This window comes from Stegastes partitus, unplaced genomic scaffold (assembly GCF_000690725.1).
Source record: "Stegastes partitus isolate 25-593 unplaced genomic scaffold, Stegastes_partitus-1.0.2 Scaffold79, whole genome shotgun sequence".
NCBI lineage: Eukaryota > Metazoa > Chordata > Actinopteri > Pomacentridae > Stegastes > Stegastes partitus.
The window spans coordinates 358,237-370,957 of record NW_007577810.1 but is presented as its reverse complement, the minus strand read 5'-3'; the positions used below and the strand labels follow the sequence as shown (position 1 = coordinate 370,957).

The 12,721-nt window shown below is 39.5% G+C and overlaps 1 protein-coding gene across 3 annotated transcripts in view; it reads left to right on the top strand.

Moving 5' to 3' along the window:
- Positions 1 to 12,721, top strand: part of dock5 (dedicator of cytokinesis 5) — a 36,277-nt gene that overhangs the window by 2,124 nt on the left and 21,432 nt on the right. For all 3 annotated transcript variants that reach the window (XM_008276689.1, XM_008276688.1, XM_008276687.1), the window contains exons 2-11: positions 5,083 to 5,166; positions 5,393 to 5,433; positions 5,518 to 5,573; positions 5,765 to 5,861; positions 6,036 to 6,184; positions 6,304 to 6,439; positions 6,551 to 6,708; positions 7,759 to 7,840; positions 8,448 to 8,577; positions 9,276 to 9,348. In XM_008276689.1, coding sequence (XP_008274911.1) covers positions 5,083 to 5,166; positions 5,393 to 5,433; positions 5,518 to 5,573; positions 5,765 to 5,861; positions 6,036 to 6,184; positions 6,304 to 6,439; positions 6,551 to 6,708; positions 7,759 to 7,840; positions 8,448 to 8,577; positions 9,276 to 9,348 — 1,006 coding nt within the window. The remainder of the gene's footprint in view (positions 1 to 5,082; positions 5,167 to 5,392; positions 5,434 to 5,517; positions 5,574 to 5,764; positions 5,862 to 6,035; positions 6,185 to 6,303; positions 6,440 to 6,550; positions 6,709 to 7,758; positions 7,841 to 8,447; positions 8,578 to 9,275; positions 9,349 to 12,721) is intronic.

Genomic DNA, 12,721 nt, shown 5'->3' with positions numbered 1-12,721 from the left:
TTAGATGCTATTATGTGCCCTTTCTATGAGTCTGGATATCTGCAGACGTTCCTGAGGGACTTGTCAATATTTCATAGTAATATTGGTGACATATAAATGGGGTTGTCCTGCTGCTGACAAAATGTACACAAACCAAGCATGGTCAGTGTGATGAAGAAATTCACTAGGAAGTTTTTCTGCGAGTAACAGCATCTGACTGCTCACTGTTGTGGTTATTTATTGCATTTTCTTACAGTTTTCTGTACTTTCAGTCAAACGTCCGCACAGGATTTACAGATGTCCATGGCTTTTCAGACTTTTTATAGTTTTCAAAATTGCGTAAGTGCTTATTTCCCCCATTTTTTAAAATGGCATTGTTTCTCAGCAATGTATGCTCTCATGATGTTGTGTGCCGTTCCTCCTTTTTATACCACTTTGCCCCCTCATGAATTCACACACTCAAGCACTACAGCTGTGACACCAAGTCTGTGAGTGTTTAGTGCTTAGGCCTCTGGGTGGAGATTGGGTTTGGGGCTTGGACTCTAGATGTTTTTCTGTCATAGGCCCCGCCATACTCATAGTTGCTGCAGTCTACTCAAAACATAAAATGCAACACTGCTGGTGTGTCAGCATGGGAATGCTGTGACAAAAACCTGATTTAAGCTCTTGAATGTAATAAACATTTATTTATATATAAAAGTCCCACACTGTAGCTTTAATTCAGCATCTGCTGAGACTTCAAGTCTGAAAAAAAAAAAAACTTGGGTGTGTGGAGAAGGAAAGATGGGACTTTCAAGGCCTCTGTAGTTTCTCCTCATGTCTGCTTGAGGTTATTACTTTGAGGCTATTATAGACTATATAAAAGATGGATATTGCGTCTGCGACTTCATTTGGCTTGTGGACTACTAAGTTGAAGGCTGTAGTTTGGAATTTTGCTGTCACCATGTAGGTGAGTTGAAACCACACGTAATGATTTCAGTGGCGAGCCTAAGAACACTACCCTTAGTGATGCGGTACCGACTTGTTAATCATGACTGAACCTTGCCTTAAAACGTAGCCTACTTTATCATCTAGTTTATGGCTAAACAGGACCATAATTTACAAATTGAGCATAATTCTGCATTAAAGAAGACGTGAGACTAGTGATTGAGACCATACATTCATTAGGAAAATATTTACAGAGGTAATAACTCAAGTGAGAAGTAGGGCCATTTGCTTAAAGACTTATATACCATCAGACCTTGTTTTTCAGTCAGAAGTCTCCCCCTGCTGGCTGTTAGAAAGAATGAAGGTCTAAGGCACTTCTGGCTGGCTTCACTGAGACCCAGAGGATATGTCCATCTCTTGTAGTCTCTTCAACAATTTAAGGAGAACTGGATGCTGAATTCCAAGATGCCACCTTAATCATTTGAATGAGAGTTGCTCAGTGTTGTATACACTAAAATGGTTTTCCAAGCTTCCTCCATGAGGTATGCTACCCAGATGTTATTCACACTTCTGCAGTTTTGGGCCTATAGAGCATGTACATCGCCAGCTTACTCCCTGTTGGCTCTCTGCACACATGAATGGCGTAAAATCAAATAATCATACGGCTGTTCCAGACTTTCCATTGTTATTGGACTAAATGGACAACATACTGATAATAAAAATAGTTATTTTGTAGGGCTTGTACAGTAATACTCAGAAAACTGTATTCACGGTTTTACAGCTGTTCCTTTTCCTCTGATCTTGTAGGGAAAATTCTGTTTGGGTTGTGGTGCGTGATGAATCGCGTGATGAATACACAAGTTGTAGAAACGTGTTTTGGCCCTCATACCAAAATCCTGGCACAGCTTTGCACCGTTTCTGGGGGCTTGGAATCTCCAACTAAACTGTTGGTGGTCGAATTGCATTGTGGGAAGTGTAGGTAACAGATTTTGATAAGAAAGAATAGGATAATGAATTATCTGGTTGTTCTGCACCAATTTCGATCCTTCATCAAAATATGACCACGGTGAATCTGACATTTCCAAAAAGTTTTTAAATACAAATTAACCCTTACTTTCATTGAAAAAGCCTATGTTTAAAATATGAAAGTATGTTTTACTTTAGAAGTGAACTGGCTTGATGATGTTTCCTCCTTTACTGCAAGTACAATATTATTATATGTACAATGGAGACATTGAGTGCCCACTTGATGCTATTCTACAATAAACAGTATACACGTTTTCTTAAAATAATGAACAGCTCAAAGTTGTTTCTCCACAAGTGGTACTTGCTGAGATTTGCAGTTTTGTTAGATCACAACAATGATATTCCACTTTGCTCATCTTGCAATGTCACACCTGATTGCAGCCGGTGATTTGGAGACAAGGGTTGATCTTGTTCCCAGTTTTGATGGACTCACCAGATGGTTGGTCAGTTTTGACTTTTAGAACTTATTATCAGAGTTCTAATTATTTTACCTATTTCTTCGGCAGCCTGGAGGAAGACATTTGTACTCTTTTCTTTATTAGATAAGGCATTTGTAATTTTCATTGTGTGAAATGTTGCAGCAGGGTTTTTAACCAGAATTAAAAGATGAAACCACGCTGGTCTAATTTGATTCCTTTTTGGACGATTAGCTTTGAACTTGAGAATTAACTTTCTGGTTTATGGATAACCTATAAGGACTTATTAGCTGGAGTGCAGTTTTATGAGCTACAGATAATTTCTGGCTGTCTAGACACAGTAGATGAGAGGTGTACGGCTTTTCTTTCGTTTTTAAAGATGCTGCCTGAGGAGAATTGGATCAAAAATAAGCTTCGATAGACTCGCTTTTACCTAATGACTTTTGTAGAGATACTGAGCGTACCTCTCCCTGCTTTGGTAATGCTTATATGTTTTACAAATATACATATTTTCAAAGAGATCTGTGTAAAATCATTGTTTATGGAACACCTTTTGCTCTGTACAAGTGACAATGATGGTTATTATTTTTTTGCTAAGTCAGCCATTATATAAAGCATTGTATATGTCTTTTATTTCATTTTTCATGTATGTATTGAAGGTTATTCTAGCTGAGAATGAGACTGAATCTGCCCGCATGTCTTTGTGTACGGTTGTGTTTTCAACGATTGATTGCTAGATTCTTGAATATGAAATGTATTTATTTCCGAGGGTGTTTTTTTGTTTTATTTGTTTTTTGTTTTATCATGGTCATAACATCGAATAGTTGTTGTGTTTTTCTTTCACACCCAGTCAGTGATGAGAACAATAGATTCTCATTGTATTGTATTAACTTTGATGAGCTGCCAGCATCCGCTCAAAACTATTCAGCCGCTGGTGTTCTTTAATTGTTGGCTAATCCACTTCTATGGTAAATCATTTAGAGTGAATCAGGCTGACTCTGATTTAACATTAGTATGCACATTAACTTGAACTTGTGCCGAGAGAGCTTTATTGGAATTTACAACAGTAGCTACAGGCTCAGTATTTGAAGTTTAAGAGGAGGATAGTGTGTCTCAGAGTTGCACTGATGAGCTGTGCTGCCAAAGCCCAGACTGATGCTTTTAGTTTAGACAGTGTGGCATCACAACACGCTCAGCTGGGTTCCTACCATTCCGTTGGCACATTGCCATGCTGTTGCCAGGCCCGGACACTGTGTCAAGTTGGTAAATGGGCCATTGTCACTCTTGGCGTGGCTAGAGGCAGATGTCATTTCTTCAGTGTATGTTTCATTCAATATTATTCTGGCTACACAAATAATTTCCGGGTGATTCACAGTATGTCTGGAACTTAATTTTAAAGAAAAGAATGTCTGACACTCATGTGTTCAAATTTTTATCTGGGGAAACTATAAAAGGAAAAAGCAAATACAGCCTAACTAGTATTGCACTTTCAAAAAAGAAAAAACAATCTAGGATACAGTATTTCTTTTCCTGTTGAAGACCAGATGAGGGATCTCACACTAAGGTACCATTCACATCAACCTGTGCAGGTGAGCTTGATAGCACAGCCGCCGAGGGTCTAACCTAATAGTTTAGGAGTTCATGGGCTGGTAGCAAAAAGGTAGTCTGGAACTAAGAACTGATTCCCTGTGGAGATATTTGTCTGTGCAAATGTGTTTAATGGAAGTCATGAAGAGGGAAGGGCACTCACATTCAGTGATTTGTCAAGTTTTGGTATTCAGACTGAGGTGTGATAAGCTAAGCCAGTTGAAGCGTGCTGTGAAATCTGGCCTCCAGCAAGAAGCATTATCACCATGCAAGTCAGGGCAGAGCTCTGCTCATAGTTCCTCTATCTCGCTGTGAGAATGAGCGGCTGCGCGCTATTGCAGTTCCCTCAAGTCATGACAAAGACCTTTGCTACAGTATTGTTTGCCAAGGTTTCTCTTTTGCAATGTCTCTTTGGTTTGGGTGTGTGTGTGTGTGCGCGCGTGCGTTTGTGCGCACAGGCGTATTCTTGATCCCTCCCATACGTGTCCTGGTTAGAGAGTTAAAGGGAGAAGGTAGGAGTCGACTCCAGAAAGCTGATAGTTTAAAATAAGTTTAGTGAAGAGTAGCACTTCCAGGTGAACCACATGGCAGAAACACAACCTGTGGTGTAACTATTGACCAAAGGCCACAGTTTGTATGATGATATCAGATATACAGATCTGATGCCTCTTCTCATTTTTGACTCTGAAGCTACCTGCTCCACAGTCCATTTACTCAAGTGTTAATCACAGCCGCAGGGCATCCAATTCAATTAAAAATAGTCAAAATGCTTTGGAGGTATGAGTCACACAGGCGTGCTGCACAAACACACAGCCTGCTGTTAGAAAAAGCAATAAAATGAGGAATAAATCAAAGATCAAGATCGTCTATGCTGCGAGTCCAAGTTCTGCGACAAGGAGGGTGAATTGGTTTTCTTTTCCAGGGCGGAACTGCAAACCTCTGATCCAGAACTTTTCTTAAAACAGACTTGCTCCTCTGTGCAATAAGTGATTGAAAAGGGATTTGGGGTTTTTCTTAATCCACTGGACCTTGAGGAGGAGCAAAACTCATCAAACTGTCGACTAAAACTTATTTTTTTTGTTAAAAGTATTTTCTGAATGTTGCGTGCGTGTTTCGTGTAATGAGACAGTCCTGCTTTGTCCTTCAGCAATCTACAATTATGATCCCAGCGGTGAGCAGGAGCTGTGTCTACAGGTGGGGGACACAGTGCACATACTTGAGAAATTGGAAGGTGAGTGAGTCTGAACACACAACAGGTCCCGACACATCCCTCTTTTCTGTCTCTATAGAAAGCTGACACCGGAACTTAAATGAAATGTTGAACTAGCTGGTGCTCAATGTGCTATGGATGATATTGAAAATGAGTCTACCACATTGTCTTTCTGACATCACTCCTGTCTAGTCCACTGCCTTTCCCTCAGTGTAACATTTTTCTCTATTAATTAACATCTCCCCAGGCTGGTATAGGGGCTACACTCTACGCAAGAAATCACAGAAGGTATTGACATCATTAGTGCTATATTATCCTATAACCAATGCTGTGATGAATATATATACTGACGGTGTCTAATTATTTCCTCAGGGCATTTTCCCGGCTTCCTACATCCACTTAAAGGAGGCTACGGTTGAAGGAATAGGGTGAGATTACATATCAGTAAACATCTTTTTGATGATATTCTACTTTTGGTCCGTCTTGACTGCATAGCGAAACCATCCAACTGTTTATCATGAATAGAAATGCACTTGAGTCATTCCAAAAGATATGACATGATCTATGAGTGATGAGCCACTATTCCAATATCTTATTATTTTCTTCTTGTGGCTGGTAGCCAGCAGGAAATAATTATTCCAGCAGATTTACCCCTGGTACAGGAGCTCGGGGCTACTCTGAGGGAATGGGCACAGATATGGCACAAACTCTACGTGGTAAGTGTAGATTGCCCCTCTGTTATCTGCCACTCTGTTTCTAGTACACACAGTTCTGTACACTTCTCTGTTTTATCACCGCTTTGGTACATCCTTGTTAAAAAGTTGCATTGCTATTCATTCCTCTGAAGCAAGTATTGCTTATAACAAAGTGCATACGTTTTTATCTGACAGGCAAACAAGTCAACCCTGTTCAGGGGTGTGCAGCAGATGGCCTACAGCCTCATCGAATATCGATCTCAGATAGTGTCAGGGACGCTGCCCAAGGATGATCTTGTCGAGCTCAAAAAGAAAGTCACAGCGAAGATTGATTATGGAAACCGGTATGAATCCTGCTTTCTGATATTACTGCAATGAGAGGCCTTGTGAGGTTTAACACCATTGTTTCCAAGATTGTTACTGTAAACTCATTTCATGCTCTCTGCTCCTCTGTGCTGCTCAGCATTCTGGGGTTGGACCTGGTGGTGCGAGATGAAGCAGGAAACACGCTGGATCCCGACCGGACCAGTACGGTCAGCCTGTTCAGGGCGCACGAGACCGCCTCCCGCAGCGTGGATGACAGGATACAAGAAGAGAAGGCACGATTCTGAATTGTTGATACTATCAGTCACCTTACTCTTTAGTCACCAGCCACCAGTTTCAATTAACTTTTGCCTCCCTGCTCTGTCATGGGGCTTGTTTTCATGCAGACGAGGCTACAAAACCTGGAAATGAGACGTCAAACCCTGTTCAGTACTGTGCACACCTACAGTCTGTTCATGAACCTGAAAAACTTTGTATGTAACATTGGAGAAGATGCAGAGCTGCTCATGTCTCTTTATGACCCGGACCAGTCGGAATTCATCAGGTTAGCTTGTCACTTTTCACTTAACTCCATGACTAAGACATGTAAATAATTGTTTTTGGAAGTTTTATGGCATTAGTTGGTTCATTCAAAATAGATCTAACTCTCAAAGCACTATGTAGTATGACACTGATTTATGTTGTGGTAGCTCACAAATCAGACATTTAACAGAAAATTGATGAAAAAAACCCAAAACAAAACAAAAAAAAGACAACTTTCAAATGTTATTTAAAATACTAAATAAAATTACAGCCGCTACAACTACTGCTACTTTGTTCATTAGCATGGCAAAAGTCAAAAAGTTAAAACTTAAGAATGACAATTATAGTATAATGGTAATAAATGATAATACAAATGGCTGGAGGTTGTGCATTATTACCACATAATTCTGCACAGCTCTGATGTTGCAGCTTCAGTGCTGTTTTTAAATTAATATTTAAAGCTAGAGGGCTACTTGTTTCAGGCCTTTCTAAGCTGCTGCTTCTTCTGCTTGCTGGTGTAGAAACTAACATCTCTGTTCTCTGGCAAAAAAAAAAAATGCCAGCATAAATAATTGAAGTGATTAAAACAACCTTTAAAATCTAAACAATGAGCTGACTACAAAGTGAGTTCATTTCTATGAATGTTAAGAGTGTAAAAACTGAAAAACACTCAATCCGCTACGGCGCTTAGCGGGTTTTTCAACAGTGGAGCCTCATTTCTAGAGAGTAAAGACAAGAGACCCTTTTCAAGCTGATTGCATTGCAGGAACGTTTCAGGTTTACTGAATAACATTAATGATGTCTGTGTTGGCTTGTATTCCAGGCCTTGCAGCCACTACCTGTGTTTGCAAATCAAAATGCACACTGTGAGAATTGTCTTCTGGGATCTATAGGCTCTTATATTATTGCTATTCAAAAATTTACAAGCATCTTTTTTTTCTGGACACTTTGGATCTTATCAGACAGATTAAATAATGCAGAGTTTTTACAGTAGTTACTTCTATTTTCCTATTTCTCCTGTTGCCTTAGATAATGTGATATCTAACTGAGATTCCTATTTAAATTCATGCAGTGAGAACTTCCTGGTGCGCTGGGACAGTACGGGGATGCCTAAAGAAATTGAAAAACTCAACAACCTGCCAGCACTGTTCACGGTAACTGAATCCCAACCCACTGACTGAATTCCCTCTGTTTCGGATTTGAACAGTCCAAACGCTGCCTGAAATCTGTGACAAAGAAGACAATTTGCTCCAGGATCGCTCCTAATTTACGGAGAGTTTTAGAGAAAGACTCACATTCACAGCACATCATTGAAAATTTGAATACATTTGCCTCCATTATGTTGCCGCTGCTGTTTATGTTAATGACACAGTCAGCAGTTCTCTGGAAATAAGTCATTGTGTTAACCTGCATGTGTGCCACCAGGAATTAGTGGTTGGAGTGTGATAAAGCCACAATAATCAAGCCAAAGAGCTTAGAGTTGTATTTTATTCCTCAAAGCACACAAGTCAGGACTATTTTAACTTGAAAAAGCCCCCCAGAAAAATAAACACATAGAAATGTTGGAAAGGTGATATGTTTGACGCTTTTACTACGTGCTTTTATCCTTTAATAATTACCATCTGGTCTACAGCTGCAGCTCTGTGAATGCACATAATGACAGACTACTGATAGGTGACGTTTCCTGCCTTTTGTATGTAGTGCACCTTATCACTCAGTACGCTGTAATAAATAATCACTGTGTGTCCTTTTTTTGTCCAGGACCTAAGCAGCAGTGACTTGATGAGGCAGCGGCTCTTCCTGGTCTGTCAGATCATCAGAGTGGGCAGCATGGAGCTCAAAGAGGGCAAGAAACAAACCGGCGGGTTGAGGAGACCATTTGGTGTGGCTGGTGAGCAGCTTTTCAGGTGTCCTAATATTCGTCCAAGCAATACAAAAGTCAATTCAACAAAAAAATTCCACTCCTTTCTGGCGGTACAGATGCATGAATAGGTCCGTTGAGGTGTAGAAATAAAGGATCCATGTGTCGAAACGAAATGGGAACACCTGCTTTCTGACCTAGAAAATACCTTCACTCTGCCTCTGCTTTGGCAATGGAGTCGGTGGAAATTGGTTTAGCGACAGTCTTTTTGTTTTTGGCCAGATGATTAGTGGATTTGATGAAAAATGGTTTTCTCTGGTGTTCCAGCAAATGGACTGAAACCAGAGTCAGAAGGAACATTTAACTCAGAAGTCACATTATTCTTAGCCAGGAAAAAAAAAAAAAAAAAACTGCAGGAAAAGAGCTGGGTGGAAGGAACAATTCACAGGCGTTTGTAAACTGAAAATCAAGGATCCTCAAGCTGTTTTATTATACTGGCTGAACGCTGTGCCAGGCAACAGGTGAGTCAGATCTAACACCTGGCTCTGCTTCTGTTTCAAAAATGGAAAGTACAGTTTCCAGTGTTATAGTGTAGAGGTATTAAAACGAGGAAATTCCCATTTTGCTGGTGTTTTGGCAGTATCTAGAAAACTACATGACATTCGGTAAATTAGCTTATTTATGAATCTCCTTCCTTACTGCAACTCTTTCTGTGTTTTTCATTGAAGTGATGGACATAACAGATATCGCCCATGGCAAAACAGACGATGAGGACAAACAACACTTCATCCCCTTTCAGCAGTGAGTCTTTTGATGTTGTCACACTTTTGTTGTTAACAGGATGAACCTTGTTTTGTAATGCCACACAATGGAACACGAATAATGAATAAGAATTTATACTTGGCTTTTCGAGGACTCATGTACAAACCTTTTACATTCCTGACTGTTAGCTGTTCTCAAAGACAGGCTTCAAGCCACATTTTCATGGCATCTGCTTAGTGCCGGGGGTTGAGGGGTGAGGACAATAATATGTTCACAGGGATTCTAGATGGAAAGGGCCCAAAAATATCTTGACTGATTCCTGACATCTAAGCCAAAATTTACCAAAGTAAAGTGTATTCACTGTGTCATGGATGGCTGTGTCTTATTGAGGAGGTACAGAGAAAAATGTGTTTTTATAGGAGGAATATTTATCAGGACTCATCAAATGTTTGGATCGTTATTTTAGGTATTAAACGTGGATTTTTGTGACACTTATCTTACCTTGAAATACTGAGGTCTTTTGTGTTTAGTGTCTGGAGGGATGCCCCCCGTGGTGAGAGAAATATTCAGATCCTTTACTCTCGTAAAGGTGCCCACACAGCACTGAAAAATCCTTCTTAAATGAAAGTACATAAGTAGCAGCAGCAGCAAAATGTAGCCAAAATGTTAAAGATAGTGGTTCAGTCCCTCTGAAAGAAATATTGTTATATATGACATGAGGAGATGATTAATACTGAAGCATCAGTGTGTCAGCAGTTAGTGTTGTAGCAGCGGCAGGTGGAGCTGGTTTGAACTACTTTATATACAGTTTTATATTCAGAGACGGCAGATAAATCTAAGAGGCTGTCAGATGATTAATGAGAGAGGAAAGAGAAAAACTTCTGATGCACAAATCTGTTTAGTTTTTGGAATTGTTCTCCTCTCTTTGATTTTTGATGAGATATCAAATCATTTTAACATTTATTGAAGTAAGACATTTAGAGGGAAATCCCTTCTTGCAGGAGCTGGTCAAGTCCCTCTGTAGTCCTCTCTGTGTATCAAAGTTACATATTTAAAAGTTGTTTTCCTATTTTGCTCATGATGTGGCTTCCAAAAAAAAACTTGGAGAAAAAAAAATTGGTTTTCACCGAAGGGGATGTTTCAGTTTTCAGACACATCTTTATTAATAATAATTGGAAAATGTCCCCCCTCCACAGGAAGGTCAGGGGTCAGGCTAAGAAAGAGAGCTGGGGGAGATTTTGTGTTTTCCCAAAGGACACTGCAGCAGTGTGGGTGCCTACAGACATGCTGGCATGAAACTGGTCTCATTACTCACACTGTAATGTAGTGACAGCTGCTACAATGTTGTATGAAAGTGTAACTGACTGTAGCAACTAATAGACATGTCAAATGTGACCCCGACCGCACACTGTCTGTGTAAGACGTCAGAAGCCAGCAAGGTTGCAAAGCACTGGTTTAATCTTTAACTGTGTGAGATGTTTTGAAAGCTTGTTGTATTATTTATTAGGTAAAATCTTTATCTTAAAAGTAACTAAAGCTGTCGGATAGATGTAGTAGAAAGTACAATATTTCCATCTAAAACGTAGTCGTGTTAAAGTATAAAGTAGCATGAATTTGAAATACTGAAGCAGAGTACCTTAAAATTGTACTAAATATTACTTTTCAACACTGATTGCAAATCTATAGGGATAATGTCTGTTTGCACTATACATATTATATAAAAGACAATTTGTGCCACACAACTGTTTAAGTTTTCCTGCCTTGACAAATGAGTTTGTATTTCATTAACGCTGAATGACTTATTTGGCAGTGGTAATCATGATTCGGATAACTACAAATGAACAACACAAAGGTCATGAATTTTCAAATGAACAAAGGGCTAAAATAATAACAGGACACTATATTATTTATTTATTTTTTAGCTGCTAAGCACATTTTCTGGAACACTGTTGCTGTTCCCACAACACTGCCAAAGGCCATCGAATCATTAAACTCTTAAGTCGGACCACCCTTTATTATTGCTTAATCAAGACTGTCAGTTGTCTAAACAAATGTGTCATTGAAGTCCACTGGCATTTTGTTTCAGTATTTGTTATTTCTCATTTAAACTCAGAAACAGAAAGCCAATTGTCGACTCCAATATCCGCCACAGCCTAACTGAATGGTATTAATTAAAACTCAAATTAAATGCCAGTTTCAACAAATAGTCTACAGTGTTAACCTCTTTTCACAGAAGCGAGTCTATCTTTGTGCAATGAAGAAGGCAGATCGATAAAACGACAGCTCTTCATCCACCTCACATTTTTTTTTTATGCCACTACACTAAAACCTTTTGGCATAGTTAAAGCTTCCCTTACAGTTCTTTGCTTTCTCTTTGACCTAACCAGTACAGCACACTTGAGCGTTTTCCCTTCTGTGTTGTTGTCACTCTGTAGTGTTTGTCTGGTCCATATTAGGTAACTGATATAGAGAACTGGGTTTAACCCCCTCTAGAATACATTTCATTGGGTTGCACCTCTACACTAAATTAAAGAACATGTAATATTTCCTCAATTAAAAGCCGGCTCTCTGATGATAATGAGGGTGTGGTTGACACAAGCAAATAAATGTTGGCTCTCAAATACAGGCTGGGTTGAAAGCAAAGCATGATGTTGTAGGGTATGGTGTAGCTGCAAGTGTTTCACAATAAAAACCCTGTTAAGAAATGAGAGTTTTTGAACAAGTTGCTGTAAGTGTCGACTTTCTACTGTAGCGTCCTGATGGGGCTTGTTGGTGACGTTCCAGCTTTTCAGTACCTTATCAAAGCTTATCTGCATTAGCGAAACTGTTCCGCACATTCTGTTACAGTGATTTATGCTATGTTCCTTTCATTATGTTCAGTTCAGTTCTGTGTCTCAGGTTGTGCTTTATGTACCTTCATGTAGATTGGCCAATCTGTGAGATGCTGGACTGGTCCCAGTGCCGGCACCAGTAGGTGACCACAGGATGATGCTTGCTTGTTGATGAAAGATGGGGGGAATTGAGGCTGTTTTTCTGAGGCGTGTCAAAAAGAAAGTGGCTTCTTGATGCAGTATTAATTGCTTAGTGCAATAACTTTGACAACGTAAAGTGGCATGGGTTTAAAGGAGGCATCATACTTAAATACATTGAGTTATTCACAACAAACAGAGAAAAGTAAAAGCATGCTTCCAAATAATGCCTGCTTCAAATCAAGCTTGGTGACCTTCTTCAGTCGGGGTAAATAAAGACCTTGGTTACTATTTGAGGAAATATATGATAAATTGAAAAAAAAAAAAAAGCGAGGATGAACATTTTGTCTACTGTAATGTATTGAATTTAACAATGAATATTCTTTATTCTGTCATCTCAAGGGGTTTCCAAATATCTGCAAACAAATGGCATTTTCATCAGC